Source organism: Periplaneta americana, chromosome 5 (genome assembly GCF_040183065.1).
Source record: "Periplaneta americana isolate PAMFEO1 chromosome 5, P.americana_PAMFEO1_priV1, whole genome shotgun sequence".
Lineage (NCBI taxonomy): Eukaryota > Metazoa > Arthropoda > Insecta > Blattodea > Blattidae > Periplaneta > Periplaneta americana.
In genome coordinates, this window is record NC_091121.1 from 62,898,372 (window position 1) to 62,916,440 (window position 18,069).

Consider the following 18,069-nt stretch of genomic DNA (forward strand, 5'->3'; position numbering starts at 1 on the left):
TGCCTTGGACCAAAGACTCAGAAGCACTTTCGGTTTTCGATTATTTGGTCCAAGGAGGATGCATTCTTTACTGAAAATCAGTTGAGACAATTTGTGGCACAAATTAAAACAAAAAAAAAAAACCTTGTTTTGGAAATTCTCTAGAAAAAGTGAAGCAAAGGAACACAACCAGAATTTTCTGCATTACTTAAAGCAAAACCGGCATAACTACAAGGACACGTCTCCTATTAATTTTCTGGGCTACAGAGTATAAATAGCTTAAACTAACTGAAATTTTAACTTGAGATTATAAACAAGATAGACAATGTATTCTATGGATGCTCTGCCTGCAAAGCATGGTGCATGTAGGAAGCTTCTGTCACAACATTTGTTGTAAGTCTATAGATATACAGTAGATCCTGACAATAATGTTAGAAATGATAGATGAGAATATAAAATTTGCATAGGGTAGGCCTATATCATAAAAAGATGAGCTATCAACTGGACAAATTCAGAAACCTACAATTATTGGTATTGTGTGAGATGGAAAATGAAATTAGTAAATTGAAAGGTACGAAAGACAATTTTTAACACTAAGGGGCATTTTACATGTCGATGAAACCAAGAAATTCCAAGTCTAGGAATAGACGGTTCTCTGCAGATGATTGAGGTTCTGGCTATCTATCTATCTACCTAACATCAGGCAGTATATCTCCCTTGACGATATGTGTCAGAAAGAACTTATTTTTGTCTACATCTGAAGTCTGATTAATGTAATATTATATCTAGTCAGCAATGTATGCAATGGGGGGAGAAAGTATCTGCTACCTTAGCTCTTTATCTCCTGGCCTAGTTGCCTCACGAGTGATACCTTGTTGGTGTCACCCTAGATCACACATGACAGATTGCTCAGCCTTATTGGCTTTGACATCAACTTTTATCAATTTCACTATGCTGCCATCTAGGTACTGCATAAGAAGTCACATTGTAACTCTCATTTGATTTGAATTATACCGGGGACAGAACAACTAGAGGCTTCAGTGACGTCACTACAGAAGAACCCACACACAGCAGAATTGTTTGTTGCACTACAAACTGAAAACGTTGATCACTTACTTTCACTGATCCGCTGCACTCTCACAATACAGTAACTTCTGTTTAGAAAATGTTTTGCAGCTGAATGGTACCGCACCTGCTAGTGCGGGAGGAGGGGGTGGTCCGACCGCTTAAAAGTAGCCGTCTTCAAGCTTCTAGATGTTCTGTCCCGGGTGTACATGGACTGAGCCCAGAGGGAAAAAAGACCTTTGGGGATGCCGAGACGTAGATGGGAGGATAATATTAAAACAGATTCGAGGGAGTGGGATATGGTGATAGAGACTGGATTATTCTTGCTCAGGATAGGGACTATTGGCGGGCTTATGTGAGGAGGGCAATGAACCTCCGTGTTCCTTAAAAGCCATTTGTAAGTAAGTGATTCTTTAATATTTTCCTTCATACCAATATCACTAGAAAACGAAGCATTTCCGGACATTACCGATACTTTATTAAAAAAAAAATGATGGAGCAACTATACTTCCATTTAGCCATCGCACAGTGGTTCATTTTCCCGAATTCCTGGCCAAAACTCCAAAACTGAAACATATGGGGGAGGGTTGTTTGTTTTAGGTTGAAGAGGAAGGACAGGGCATGTAAACGGGCCAAAGGTCTTTGTTTGGACAGAATTTTACAACATGTGAATAATTAAATAGGGATATTAACGGGAAACGTATGGCATCACTGCGTGGAGAAAATAATTGGAGCTGTGTTAATATGGCGTCGGGAACATGTAATGATACAGAAAATGACATTTCACAACTTAGAAAACAATTAACTGTTGCAAGAAATGAAATTCATAACTTAAGGTGTGAATAAGTAGATATTGTATTTGATATTTTTAGTAGGTGATTGAAGTGTTTTGGTATGAAATGTAAACATAAATTAGGTTAGAAATGGTGTTGAATTTTTTTTTTTTTGGGAGTAGCATTGATGAATTTACAAATTTGGAAAGCTCAAGAATTTCATGGTAAAGTATAAGAATCCTAGTTCGGCTTTCTCAAGAGGCACAAGTGTAGTAAATGACAACGGAATTGTATTTACAGAAATATCGTTTGAGAGTGGAAGAGGTCACTCATGCGACTCCTGGGCGTTAGCTTCTATTTACCTATAATGAGAAATATAACGAAGCCTCATTATCGCAAACCTCATTACTGTGGTAATACAGGAGTTGTAATCCTTGACGCAACAGCCCATGAAGGACCGAGTTCGACCAGACTGTTGACCCCGTATCTACATGCCCCAGGAAATGTGAACGATCGGGAAAAAAAATTCTGCTACTTCTGTGTTATTTTACAAACTGTCAAATGCGCATTATTAATGATTGGCTATAGAGGAACTGGTAGCAGCAACATATATTGAGTTTATCGAAACCACCTATCATAGCTACTCAAGTCTTCATGGTGACATTTCATGAGATACCTAATTACCATGAGGACTCGAAACTGCTGTTCTTCCGTAACGCGAGTTCTAGGCACGATGTGTTAGATCGCATCGCAATGGCGTGGGATAATATAGAGGATAATGATTATGAAATAAAATTCAATAGTATAGCAGGCCTATCCTCAAGCTTGAAAAAACGGTACTGGTTATTAGGAAGGGACCGCCGTGGTTTTTTTTAGAAGGTATGCGACAAGGTTAGTGAGTTAGGGATATCTGAGTGACGTGAGGCTGAAGATCTTAAACACAGAAATATTTTCACACATTTCTCGGCCTCACGTCACTGAGATATCCCCTAAACTACCCACTAACCTTGCAACATACTTACTACAGTGAGTATTTATATTTAATTACAGGATTTTTATATGAGGATAAGGCTTTTTACATATTATTTTCTGAAGATACACAGCATCTTTTCATTAGAAAAATCAGCAGTAGTTTATCATGGACAAGTGTTACTGTTATAATGCTCTTTGATGCATTATAGTTTTGAAGGGTGGTTTATCGATACTACTGATAGTCATGCTACTTGTTATTCCTGTGGTAATTTTGTAGGTGTTAAGTTTATACAAATTTGGTATAAATATTCACTATACTGCTTTGTAAAAAGTAAATAATTCTTATGTTCAGACAGCAGATCAAGGCTCTTGGTCACAACCATCAAAAAGAAGTAGAACGAATCCAGAATATGCTGGACTCTTGGCGTTGCCAAAGCTGCAACTCTTCCACAACTACACCCAGTGTTCCTGAAGATGGCGTTTCTTTGCGCCCTATTGGAGTGATATCCACATGGTTCCCAGAGAAAAAGGGAACCCCTCGTCAGCCAGGCATCTGTGTTAATAGTCAAGGCAAATTAACCCTCTTCAATTCAGTATTCACAAATCCTGAACATGCATTGGAAGGCTTAGAAGGTTTTTCACACATGTGGTGAGTTAAAATGTAGGTAATTAGTATACAGTAGAACCCTTTTCATCCGAACTTTGATCAACTGAAACGTCTTGTCACACACAAGATACGTACCGTAAACTGGGGTTACTTTGAACACAGAGGAAACTTTAAACATTTTTTCAGAAACTCATATTTAGGTTTCTGCATGCTGCATTTGTTATAGATGGAAGTAAATTATCATAAAAATCATTCTCATACCAAATTTACCTCTATCGAACAGATGTAGCATCTAGAAACCTAAATATGATTTTCTGAAAAAAAATGTTCAAAGTTTCCTCTGTGTTCAAAGTAACCCCAGTTTACGGTACTGTACTCATTCCTTAATTTGAGAAGGTTTGAGAAAACTACAGTATCTATTCTTTGAAGACCTGTGAAGCATTAAGATCAGAAGAAACTACAGTTCAAAAGTATTGGAAAGCACGACTGCTAATGGCTTCATTGCCAGATGCAAGGCACTAGACAACAATTTACTTGTTCAGTCCACGGTACTGTAATGTAGTGGGAAGAATCCAGGAATGACAGGGTTGCCAGTCACTAACAAGGGTCTCTAAGAATTACTTTCCCTCCTCTCTCACTCTTAAAGAGGGTTGCTTAAAGAGGTGATTGACATTTGACATTGCCAAGATGCTATTGTCACCTTCTTCAATTGTGCAGGATTAGTAGGGCCTAGTCTCACAGTGGACGTAAATCAGTAAAGTAACAATGAGGATTCTTTACTAGTAGTTCGAAGAATACGGACAGGATATTCCAGTAGTGTGCAAGTGTGTTTTGCGCGAACATTTTTCTTTTATTGGAATGTCGAGTAAAGGGAAACGTGTAATGATTGCAGCTGAAGAAAAACTTGAGGCTGTGAGGAGAATAAAATATGAAATCCTTCGATACAGATTGCTTTACGTTTTATGTAAGGTCAACAGCTAAGAAATGGCGCAAGAATAAAACTCAGACAAAAATATCTAATTACTTTTCAGTAGATTTTGTTACCTCTAAGGTGAAATTAATTCATTTCTAGAGTACCTGGATAACAATAAAGAGATTTTTTAATTATAATTTTTTCCCTTCACTGAGAAGTGGAGTTCCTGGAATTTACGGTCTATCTGAAAAATTGCTTATTTGAAATCACTCTGCAGATGAACAGAGTTCTACTGTATTTGCATTGATCATGGTGATGAGAATATTAAATAAATATAACATAACGCATTTTGTTACAGGATTTTGTTTCATTTTCACAAAAACGATTCTAGTCATGTACGTGCCAAAGTGTCACCACCTCGCCTGAATGGTGCTCGTACTGGAGTATTTGGTACACGATCTCCTCATAGACCTTCACCTATTGGTCTGTCCCTTGTAGCCATTAATAAAGTGGAAGGTAAGTATTCAAAGAACATCTTATTATTGTTCTAATAATGTCTGAAGTATTGTCTTTAAAGGAATTCATTTCATTTCAAATGTGTCCGAAGTTATCAAATGGAAGATCACTGAAAGATGAAGAAAAAATACAATTTTCTAAGGTTTAAAAGCTGTTGAATCAAGTAATGTATGATTGAAATTGGGAATGAAATGCGTAGCATCATTTCGACTGAACACATTTCACTGCAGCTGTAGTAGGTGCTGAAGCATGAAGATATTTAGACAACTGAAATGGCTTATAAATTAGCCAGGAAAAGATACGAGCCTCTGCTTGCTGTCTTACACACCTGTCATGCAGGAAGATAACTGCAAAATTAATTAAGTTTGCGGACACTCAAATGTTATTGAGTGAGTGAAAGCAGTTTTCTTTTCTGTACTTTCCAACTGAGCAGAAAATGCCTGACACGGATTGTGGTTTACTAAATGAATACTGGAATGCTGTAGGGTGAAAATTGGGAAAGGTTGGGAATTCCTCGTATTCTAAATGTTTAAAGGCAGATTGAACTTATGGGAATTAGTATATGAATGTGAAGCCATAATACAGCTAAGAACTCCCATTTTCAGGAACTACTTTATGGAAATACATGACCTCTGCGAAGTTGAAATTAACAGTACAGTACCAGTAATCTTTGTTATGGATACTAGACTGTTGAGGATTTATAGTAGGGAGGTCACAATATACAAAATCTTGAAGTTAGCAATGTTTAATTTTCTCTCGAATGTAATTTATATTTGTTACTGTTGCTCCAATATATTTGAATTTTTGACTAACTTTCAGTTTTTTGAAAGCAAAGTAAATGACAAAAGCTTCTCTCAATTAATAACAGTGTATTTCTCATATTTATTCTGTGTTTAATTTTCTCTCGAGTGCCATTTATATTTGTTATTATTGCTCCAAGATATTTGAATATTTCCACCTCTTCAAAGGATAAATTTCCAATTTTTATATTTCTATTTCGTACTGTATTCTGATCACGAGACATAATCATATACTTTGTCTTTTCGAGATTTACTTCCAAACCTATCTCATTAGTCATTACTTCCTTCAAGTAAAATTCCCATGTTTTTCCTAATAGTTTTTGAGTTTTCTCTTAACATATTGATGTCATCGGCATAAACTACTTCGTGATAATTGAATGGAGCTAGAAGAGTTAAAACTTTTCGCTAACATTCTGCTTCAAGGAACAAAAATGATGAATTCTTAATTCCAGATACTGTGGATTATTCTCTTCAGTGTGACTATCTGTATGAAGAGGAAGATCTTCATAAAATTAAAGAAGTGTCATACCCGTTACTTATTTTTTTATATTTCAAGATCTTTGAAAAGTTTTGATATGGAGTCCAAAAACGCTTTTCCAGTTCAGGTAGACCTGTATCAAAAAAAAAACTTCATTTTCCTTTAACCAATGCCACCAGGTTGTCATTTTGACATTTCTGGTCTCTCCTGGCAATGGCTTATTTGTAACCCACTTCTGAGGTTGGAGCACCTGGAAGGCGGAGTTACACTGTCCCGATGATGATATTATGATAGGGTGATTGTGAAGTGCCAGGAGAGGTCTTAAACCTAAGCCTAACCTAATTTCCAGACCATGGACGAACACAGGAACATTCCCTTTAAGGAAAAATTCCTGTGTTCCAACCGGGAATCGAATCCGGGACCTCATGAACTGTAGTCAAAAGCTCTGACCACTAGCCCATGAAGCTGTTCAATGCCATAAATTCTTATCATTAGCAGACATCGGATTCTAGGGCAAATGCCTATTTTGTTTCTTTAGGAGAAAAGTAAAAATAATTAATATTTGTGTTTCATGGAAATTGAAAGGTATTCAAAGAGTTTTATAGTGCCCTAAAATGCCCTAAAACGGTTATTAGAGCCTAATTTGTTAATATTCGCCTAAAAATGCCTAACTCACTGTAAAGTTTCGCATTTTACTCTTACTTTTTATAATTTATACATGCATTCACTGCGAAATTTAAGGCATTTAAAAAGTGGAAAGTTTGCTTCACACCGGCCATGAAACCATTGATAAAGGAAACAAAATGTTTTGAATCTCACGACACTCGCAATAGATTTCACCGAATTTAACATGTTTGGAGGCATAAATGCCGACAAAGAACTAACCTTAGTTTTGAAGCAGGCAACAATCACAACATATGCTGCTACTGATTCAGAGATATACTATACTATAAAAATGACTGTTTTCGGTCTGAAACCGATTAGCTGTACTGCCCTTCAGAGTGTCATAAAATCACAATTTTTGGAGAAAGAGTGTTTTTGAAATATTTATGAAAAGTCGTAAAACTGCGAATTAGTAGGGTAAACCGTTACAAAATATTTAAAAGAATGGCCCTCCTAGTGTTAACACTACCAGGAAATGCAACAATAAGTGGAACTTTGTATTTTTGTCCAATTGAATCTCAATAACAACGGTTCATTTGAATGCTCGTTAACAGTTGCTCTTTCCCTCACCTTATTTGTGTTGAGAAGTTTTGAGCCGTAGGATGTTTTCCTGTGAAGTTTAACGCGATAATGCCAAAAAATATAAGTGCAAAATCTACATTGATCCGGCAATGGCTAACAGAATATTCAGAATTCACTTATGATGGAAAAATAATTTTCTGCAAGATTTGTAGCAAATAGGTATGTAACAATAGTTGAAATATATAAATTCTATTAATTTTAATGAGTAGGCCTATAATATTTATACATTGACTGAGCTATCCTGAGGTATAATTCTTTTTAAGACCACTACACTTTAACCTTTTAAATTCCGATAGTTAAAGTATTTGCAGGTCATTAAAATTTTGATTGTTCGAACCCACTAACTTTGTGATAGAAATACGGCAATACAACAATTAGGATTTTATTTTAATTCAGTTTACTTTACATTTTTAGATTTCGCAAGAAAAGAAGTGCCACCTAAAGCAGCATGTGCAAAAAGCGGCTCATAAGGCTAAAGCTCAGCAGAAAAATCAACTGCAACAAACTTTACTAACACAGCCTACTTCATCCAATCTCAGCAGCAATTTCTATGCTGATTTAACCAGAGCGTTTGTTGCTGCTAACATTCCCTGGAATGCAATTGAAAATCCGGTTTTAAGACAGTTTTTACAAAAATACTGCAAACAAAATATCCCATCTGAGTCAACCCTAAGAAAAAATTACTTAGAATATACAATGAAACTTTAGCTTCAATTCGGGAGGATATAGGTGATTCTTACATATGGGTCTCTGTGGATGAAACCTCAGATCCTATGAATAGGTATATAGCAAATATGGTAGTAGGAAAACTTAGTCCTGATGGACCTTCGATTCCACACCTCGTATGTGTTAAGGAACTTTCGAAAGTGAATAGCCAAGCCATTGCTTATTTTGTAAATAAAGGCCTACAGTCTTTATACTCAGGTAATATAGACGATTCTAAAGTTCTGTTGTTTTGTACTGATGCTGCCTCATACATGGTTGCTGCAGCTCCACTTCTTAAAACATTTTATCCTAACCTCACGCATGTAACCTGTCTAGCACATGGCCTTCACAGGGTTTCTGAAACAATCCGGAATGAATTTCCTCTTGTCAATTCGTTTATTTCTAACACAAAAAAAAGTTTTTGTAAAGCCCCATCCAGGATTTCAATATTCAGAGAGAACTTTCCAGATATCCCACTCCCACCTCAGCCGGTTGTTACACGATGGGGAACCTGGATTCAGTCAGTGATGTATTATTCTAAGTATTTTAAAGAAGTGGTCACAGTTATTGATAAATTACCTGAAACTGATAGTGCAGCGTGTGTGAAAGCAGTGAAAGATTGTTTTGAATGACTCACGAGTGAAAAACGATATTGTCTACATAACATCAAACTTTTCTTTCATACCTGCAAGCATTGAACAATTAGAATGTGAAAAACAATCTCTTTGTAGCCAAATAGCAATAGTAAAGGAAGCTCAAGTGAACATACATTCTGCTTTGGGCGAAACTGGGAAAAAAGTTAAAAATAAGTGGGACAACGTATTAAATAAGAATGTAGGATTTTCATTGTTGGTAAAAGTATCAAGAGTGATATCGGGGGAAAGTGTAAATGTTCCAGTAAGTATTGATGTTTCTATTGTACCTAATTTAAAATTTGCGCCTCTCACATCAGTTTCGGTTGAAAGAAGTTTTTCTGCTTTCAAAATGATTCTCAGTGACAAAAGGCAAAGGTTAACTGTGGAGAATTTAGAAAAAATTCTGGTGGTGTACTGTGCAGATAATTATAATAAAGTCTGAGCATGGAACTGAATTTCAATAACTTAAAATGAGTAATCTTGATATCAATAATCATTATTTCATTAGTTTCAATATATTAAATTTGTGCAGCTCTGTTTATAAATATAATATAGTATTCTTTTTTAATGTTTAAACATACTTTTTTGTGCGTATTTTAGTGTATAACTAAAAATTTTAGTGAAAGAAATAAGTATGATACCTTGACGTGCCTAAAATGCCTATTTTCATTAAAATAGAGCCTAATTTTACAAATTTTGAGCTTATTTTAGGCGCCTAAAACTGCAATTTTTAGTGCCTAAAAATCCAATGTCTAATCATTAGGCTACATTATTTTCATAGAACGACTAAAAGGGTAAACTGATTGAATTGGTATGTTTGAATATTTGTTTTCTAACTGGAATGAATTGAAAATACAAGGAAACTTTAAATAGAGGGGGGGTGTATGGAGCTATAGTATGAATTTTGTTGTAATCACAGGGCAAGAATTAATTCATTCATAGTGTTCTGCCTAAGGGCGGGTGTTTCATTGCAGACCTAGCATTCTCCAATCTTTCCTATTTTCTGTCTTCCTCTTAGTCTCCACGTACAATCCATTTATTTTAATGTTTATCATCTGATATCTTCTTCAGCTACACACATTTAATTTTTTGCTGTAAAATTGTTTACTATTATCCCATCTGCCACAAGAATACTATTGATAGAAAAAAAAATGAAATTTCGTTCAGTGACATATAATCAACCATAGGTAACAGAAAAAGTAATGTTTAACTATATAAATGAAAATGGAACACATATATATAAATAAATGTATATCTTTATTTTACCGCTACAATGATACATGAACATTTTATCTTCAGTTTCGTTGGCACAGCAGTATGTAAGTAGGGTACGAGGCGCATCCAGAAAGTAAGTTTCCCAATTTTTTCCCCTTGAAAGTAAACGTAATTAGCCGTGTCAATTGCGCATGCGTAACAGATCTATGACGTATCAATCATATGCCAGCCGGACAGGTCCTACCTGGTGCCAGTAGCGTGGCAGCAGTGGTCTGAAATGGAAGCTCTTATTCCTTCTCCTGCCGCCTGTGAGGTTCGGTCGGTGATAAAGTTCTTTAATGCACGAAGCATTGTGCCAATTGAAATTCATCGGCAGTTCTGTCAGGTCTATGGGCCGAACATCATGAGTAAGCAGATGGTGCATTGCTGTTGTAGGCAGTTTCCCGAAGGTCGTCAAAGTGTCCATGATGAAGAGTGCAGTGGGTGACCGTCCCTCATCAATGATGATCGTGTTGAGCTGGTGCGGCAGTGCATCATGGAGAACTGTCGCTGCACGATTACGGAGCTGAGCAGCCATTTTCCGCAGATATCGCGATCCTTGTTGCATGAGATTGTCACTAAGTACCTGCTGTTCAAAAAAGTGTGTGCCAGGTGGGTGCCGAAAAACCTGACACCCGAACACAAAATGCAACGTTTAGGAGCAGCACTGACATTTCTACAATGGTATCACGATTATGGCGACGAGTTCCTCGACAGGATCGTCACGGGCGATTAGACTTGGATTTCGCACTTCACCCTGGAAACCAAGCAGGAGTCAATGCATTGGCGGCATAGTGGATCTCCGGTTAGAACGAAATTCAAACAGACGCTGTCGGTACAGAAAGTGATGTGCACGGTGTTCTGGGACAGGAAGGGCATTCTGCTCATTGACTTCCTTCCAAGAGGTGAAACAGTGAACGCTGACCGTTACTGTGAAACACTGCGGAAAATTGCGACGTGCCATTCAAAACAAGAGGCGTGGAATGCTTACTGCAGGTGTTGTGCTCCTCCATGACAATGCTCGTCCACATACGGCTTGGCGCACAGCAGCTGTTTTGACGGAATTTGGCTGGGAGTTGTTTGATCATCCACCCTAAAGTTCTGATCTTGCTCCCAGCGATTTTCACGTTTTCTTGCACCTCAAGAAATTCCTGTCCTCCGGTGAGCGTTTTGGCAATGACGAAGAGCTGAAGACGTCTGTCACATGCTGGTTCCATTCACAGGCGGCAGAGTTCTACGACAGAGGGATACAAAAGTTGATCCCACGATACAAGTGTCTCAATTCTGATGGTGGCTATGTTGAAAAATAGCTGAAACATTGCTGTACCTGTTGCCAATAAATGTTTTCCTGAAAGTGTGTGTTCTTTTTTTTTAAAAATAGGGAAACTTACTTTCTGGATGCGCCTCGTATATTGTTGTTACTTTGTTAGGTAAAAACGTAATACGGCGAACTCTAAGCTCCGCCCACGACCCCTTTCCACTTTTCCCCTACAAGCTCATCACACACTCTACGTGATAGGCTAGTGTTGTGTCGAATGCACATTTCATGTGGGTGGCGATAACTTCCCCTACTGGCATTCGCCGTATTACGTTTTCGCCCTTTGTTAGGCTAGTAAAATGTTAATTGCTTATAATATGGGTAATTTATATACTTTGGTTTCAGTATATGTGCGAGTAATTTTCTCCATGTTAATAACACCAGCCGTTTCACACTCTTTGGAGCCGCCCAGTTTGCCAGTCCCTCTGCATCTGGGTCTGTAACGTGGTTTTGAACCTACTGTTCAAGCTCTACAATTCAGTACGAATGCCATTAAAATGTCGTGTTTTTCATTGGCAACTTTCCTCACAAGATTCACTCTAGAAAATAATAATTGAGTTATGACAATGTTAATCATTGAAAGTTTCTGTACATTTAATCATACGCGAAATTTGTTAAATGTGTTCAAAGTTACTAGTATCAGTGCTCTTACAGTGTTATTCATCACGTTTTAGTTGCTTCACATTCATTTCAGGTGCTGACTTCTGCTACATACTTACGGCTACAGCTGTTATACTTTCAAAGTTAAAGTGCATTTTCTGAAAAATATGTTACAGGATCTTCTGTATACTTCTGTGGGGTGGACATGGTAGACGGTACCCCTGTTCTTGATATCAAGCCTTACATCCCTTTGTATGACAATCCTCTGCACTGTGAAACACCAACGCTGCGACTCTTAGACGGCAGGGAAGCAGAAGATGAACCAGCAAGTACTTCTCCTGGGGACACAAATCTTTCTCCTGTAATGTGCACAACCCAACCAGCACGACCTGAAAGCCGTATTGGAGAGAGAGAAGCTCCAGATGGAGAAGAAGGTGCTCGACCATCCCTCTTACCTCCTGTAGGAACACAGAATGAAAGAACGTCTGGTCCACAAGTTCGTATTCCATCTTGGATCACACAACCACCGGTCCACAAGCTGAAAGTCACATTTAGCGATCGAGCAAAGGCACAGCTTGAAAATATCGAGAGAGACTCGGAGAATACAGAAAATCCAGAAACCTCAATTCGCAATGTCCTCCAAGAAGATCCCCGATCAGTATACTTGCGTGAGCGATGGGGGAATCAATTCTACACTTTCCTGATTTGCAACCTGCATGTGAGCTGCAAGTTTGATGACTCGGTGCATACTGTAACAGTATTCCAAGTGAAGTCTGCAGGCAAGCTTTGTGAATGTGGTCAGCCTGAGTGGCAATGCAGTGCTCATGGCGAATCCTAACAATCTGTCTACCGGTGCCACTCTGCTATTACTTATGCCTGGAAATGCATTGCTGTAGCTGACTTCCAATACAGAGCGTGATTTGATTAATTTACTGGGGTTCTTTTGTAACAATGTAGACGAACTATGCTTTGCTGTATATGTTGAGTCCTGTGAGAATATATTATATTATAACACACAATTTCTTTTCGCAATTTTTGTAATATGAAATACACAGTGCGTCTGTTAAATAATGAGACTGGTTTCTTTTGTGAGAAACCTGCGGAGATATTAGTGAAATAGTTTTGGTTGTGATTGTCAGTATGTGTTCTTTTCAGCAAGCTCACATTCAGTGGGAATTGGGTTCTATTACCCCTGATCACATATATAACAGATTAGCCAGCCCCATATTAAAAACAGTAACATGTGGAAGAGAACAACCACCAGGATCGCCTCCATCGATTGGAAACAACCGCTAGATGGGAGTACAGTTGCTCCATGCAATTCAAATGAGAGTTATAACGTGATTTCTTATGTAGTAACTAGATGGAAGCATATTGAAATTGATAAAAGTTGTTGCCGTCAAAGCCTATAAGGCTGAGTACTCTGTTATATTATGTGATCAGAGCTATTACCATTGAAGTATGCATGTAATTTTGTTTCATGTATCGTCATTTACATGGAACAGCATGCCATGATTAAATTTTACTTATGCTGAGAAAAACTGCCGTGAATGTGTACCATGACCAGAAAATGTGTACTGAGTTGTACACAAGTCTTCCAATTATTCGGATATCTTCAAGGAAGTGGAAGTCACAGGAAAATAGTAACTAAAATAAAATGTTACTAAATCATAACCAAATAATAAAGTAAACAAAAAAAAGTTCTGAAGTAAATTGGTGTTGCTTGACTACTTGCCCTTACTACATGTTGAAATGTAAGGCAGTTCCTTGCTTTCAGATTTATCTGTACGATTCAGAAGCGTGTCTGCTCGCCAGAACTGAAAGGCTTTTCGTTTTTTCAAAAGTGAAAATATATCAGCAACATCAGTGTCATCCAGTCGGTGTTACCAGATGCCTGAAAAGACAGCGCATTTTCGAGAACCTATATGAACAATGTCGTCATTGTGTGGAGTTGGGGAGAAATTATGTCGAAAATTTGCACTAAGTTCGTGTAAAAATATGCAGTATTTCGTAATAAATGCAGCTTCATTATTTAATAGGTACACTGTATATGATGTCCTCTACCCCATTATTCCCTGCAATCATATGCTGTTGTTACATAGATACAATCTGTTCTGTTCCACAGACTTGCATCTGTGATATAACAGATTTTAAAAGTAGTTGTATACTAACAAATCTTCCAAAATATTGCTTCGTTACTTTACGAATGTTTATTTTGGTACTAATATTTCATATGATATGGTTACCCATGTCTCCTATTTCTTAATACAGCATTTCCTTTATGTTTGGCGAAATAATAATGCTGCTGGACTTCGTTGCCATTTCGTCTTTAGTAAAACCAGATTTTATTATAGGTAAGTGAAATTGTTAATTGGCTAGGAGAGACTTTAGCATGTGCAGAAGATCAGCTGTTGCAGAATTTAGGCTTGTTACAGAAAAATAATTGCCCTGCAAAAGATACAATTAATTTCGTGAACCATCAGCCATATTGCACTTCATGCTCTATAACCCAGAATACATTGTTGTCATCATCGCTGTTCTTGTGGTTTTCTTTTATACAGAGGGGAAAGTTTCTGCCATTTAGCTAAATGGCTGGATTCCTTAATCTGGGGGAAAAGCAGTAGTATAGTTATCTGCCCAAGGATAGGTCATTCACTGCAAACCCAGCACTCTCCAATCTTCCCTATTATCTGCCTTCCACTTAAGAGTCAGCTAGCATACTGTAATTCTTCAATATTTTAAATGATTATATGTTTACATACCAAGCGTACAAACATCAGGTTTACGATAACACTTGAAAACGTTTCTCATATCCATTATTTATTAAACCCCTTCAGGCCTGATGTACATTATAGTGTACATTGTTACTTTTTTTTCTTTTTTGGAATGTCTTCGATACTTTTAAATATTAAAAAAAATTCAGTGTGATAGAAATGGAGAATATTATTTTTGAAACATTTTTATACCTGAATTAAAAATAAAATTTAAAATTTTGGGGCCCCAGGAGTCAAAATTGTCCCCAAACTTTGAAGACTTGATTTGGGAATTTTGGATCCCCAGAATGATTATGTGACCAGTTTTTTTTCATTCAATTTTGTTTAATATAAATTCAGGTCTGAAGGGATTAAAATTTGTATTTCAATTGCATGTTGTGGTACATAGTACACTCTCGCACACGACAATAGCTGGCAACCTTCAGATCTTGACTCTACCAAGGCCATGTTTCATGAACCGCACATAGTACGTTACGTAATATCGTGCAAGCATCCCGATACGGAAACATGCAGAAGTGATTTTGACTGTGGTGTGGAACAAATAAAGCGAACGTGCGACAAGGTGCCACATAATAGAGGTAAACATGCCATTAATATAATGTAACTCTGTTCTGTCTATAGTAATTATTAATATAATTGAAAATGAACCGCGGGAAAGGAAGGGATTAGGGGGAAGTAAAAGTTTTTTGTGACACACAGAAGTTCTTTGACCGAAGTCAAGTCGTAGGGCAGCTGTCAGATGTAAATAATGACAGTAGCTTTCGTGACATTTTTCAATAATAGTATCCCCCACCCTCTCAACGTTTCCACATAGTATTCATAGTCTCTCTTGTGTTCCGCCAGAGAGCAGTATCTTCGGCCATTTTACTCTATTTTTTTAGTTGGTTATTTAACGATGCTATATCAACTACTAGGTTATTTAGCGTCGATGGAATTAGTGATAGCGAGATGAGACCTAAGATTCGCCATAGGTTATCTGACATTCACCATGCGGGTGAGGAAGATATCGGAAAAAAAACTCAATCAGGTAATCAGCCCAAGCGGGGATCGAACCCACACCCGAGTGCAGCCCCGAATCAGCAGGCTAACGCACCTGCCTTCCAGGATGCGAATTGAAGAGGGGGTGCCAGTGATCCAGTGATCGTCCTCCCCTAGAGAATCTGATGTTCCCTGCGGAAAAGGTGTTAATTTGTTTCTGCCAGGGACAACATTAAATGAGCCGTTGAGAGCAGGAGTGTTGTAAATCAAAATTGGGTAATGAGATTTAAAGTAAAAGTTCTGTAAAACAGCGCAAAGTACCGGGACTCGAACCCGAGTTTTCAGCTCTATGTGCTGACGCTTTATCCGCTAATAGTTTAAATAAATTGAATATTAATTGCTACTTTGCGCTGTATTTTACAGAATGTTTACTTTAACTCCCACTACCCATTTTTGACTTGCACCACTTCTGCTCTCAATGGCTCAAATGTTGCTGCATAATTTAATTTGCATATTTTATGTTATTAATGCAGTACATAACCACTCTCATTTCTTCATTTAAGTTGAGTGCGACAACATTAGGAATCGGCCAACACTGCAAATTATTATGGATATTATTTTTATCTGCAATTAAAATTTGATGTCACCTCCTGGAGATAAAATTCAATTCGCACCCTGTTACTGCCTGAGTTTCACCCGTTGATTTTGCGCTACTTGCCGGACAGATGATTTAGTGTTGCAGGAGCCGCCGGGGTAGCTCGGTTGGATGAGGCGCTTGCCTCAGTTCCGGAGTTGCGCTTGGGCGTGGATTCGATTCCTGGTTGGGTTTTTCCGAGGTTTTTACAAACCGTAAGGAGAATATCAGGTAAACTATGGCGAATCCTCGGTCTCATCTCGCTATCACCAATCCCATGACGCTAAATAACCTAGTTGTTGATACAGCGTCGTTAAATAATCAAGTTATAGGATTGGGTAGGAAGCAGGTCGTGCCCTGCTCGTAATTGGTAGTCCTGGTATTTTTCTTGGAAAAACACGAAAAATTCAAGGGAGGGTAAGAACAAAGCAATTAGCCTACTTGGATCTTTGTAAATTTGTACAGTCCCAGAAAAAAATGGCCTGACTCTTGATCATCTTTACGGAATACGATGTTTTCAATTTCAGTCTACAAGATCCAAAATAAATAGCAGCTATTTCTACTACGTCCATTATGACGCTGGCAACAAAATTGTGTCCGGTGAACACACACGCCAACGACACGACAGTTCTGTCTTTCACTGTTGCCGTGCAGTTGCCAGCCAGAAAGGTTGACGACAAAAATATCGTTCAATAATAATCTGTCGCCTGTGTACACATAGCCTAAAGCCCATACCAAGCCTTCCTCTCTGTGCATGTTCTTTCTACGGTACGTACAATACCACCGCAGTAATCCTTTCTGTTACCACAAGTCTAAAACGTTTGTCCCTTTCAGAATAAAGACTTGTTTAATGACATCCTCAAAGATCCTTTCAATGATTCAATTATCTCAGTCCCACATAGCATGTTCAGGCGCGAGCATGCTCTGACTCCACCAGTTTCTTTATTCAAATTCCAAAAATACGGTTCTGACTTAAATATATTTAGCTAAAAATCGACTGTCTTATTATTATTATTATTATTATTATTATTATTATTATTATTATTATTATTATTATTATTATTACTCGATTAAAATTGGAGTGGGAATAGGCTCGCGTGTTTTTTCGTTACAAATATTCTCGACTCAGCAGCTGACAATTTTTATGTGCATCGCGTGTGTGTAGAGCACATGCGCTACCCATTTGCTAATTCAGTCGGCCACGGTAAACAAAGATAATAAATCGATATGGAAACTGATGAATTCTCTGGTAACCCAGTTTGTCGGACCCAGTAGGGTCATCGCCCGTGGAGAGAGCATACGGTGAAGGAGTTCTTGGCGGGTGAGTTGAATTTCAAGAGGTTCTTTTATTTTGTCACTTCTGAACGGTGACGTGGCATTTGGTTTCCAAGAATATTCTTATATTTTGTCACAATTAAGCCGGAAATACGCTCATAAATGCATTATGTACTTTGGCAATATTGCGGATAAACGCACTTGCTACAAATCCACTTTTATTATTTATTTTTCTTATACGGAATTAGAGACAATAGTTGAATGTTAGTATTTACTATGAACTTAGAGGGAAAATATATTGCTTTCGAATTATTCGCATAAAAAAAAACAATATAGGTGATGCCTAGGGATGAAAGTTCGGACACCGAACCTATGAAGTTAACTACGTCGCGTGTTATACAAGTCGTGTTGTTTACATCAACTCAAGGTAGCCCTATACTGGGATTTGTGCAGAACACTGCTATGCTTGAATCAAAACATTGCTCGGTATAAACAGGTGACTAAAACAAATAGATTATAACACATTTACGAAAGCTACTTACGTCATT

The 18,069-nt window shown here is 37.7% G+C and overlaps 2 protein-coding genes across 2 annotated transcripts in view; both read left to right on the top strand.

Annotated features, from left to right (window-relative positions):
• The first annotated feature begins 1,728 nt into the window (after positions 1-1,728).
• Positions 1,729-13,896, top strand: LOC138699754 (tRNA (adenine(37)-N6)-methyltransferase). Its single transcript, XM_069825870.1, has 4 exons — positions 1,729-1,880; positions 3,142-3,438; positions 4,668-4,825; positions 12,037-13,896. Exons 1-4 carry the CDS (start codon positions 1,747-1,749, stop codon positions 12,696-12,698), a joined length of 1,251 nt encoding a protein of 416 aa, XP_069681971.1. The 5' UTR covers positions 1,729-1,746; the 3' UTR covers positions 12,699-13,896.
• A 1,171-nt stretch (positions 13,897-15,067) lies between these two features.
• The window catches only part of LOC138699757 (uncharacterized oxidoreductase YjmC-like), a 65,479-nt gene continuing 62,477 nt past the window's right edge, over positions 15,068-18,069 (top strand). The window contains exon 1 of the mRNA XM_069825871.1: positions 15,068-15,212. Coding sequence (XP_069681972.1) covers positions 15,080-15,212 — 133 coding nt within the window. The 5' untranslated portion in view covers positions 15,068-15,079. The remainder of the gene's footprint in view (positions 15,213-18,069) is intronic.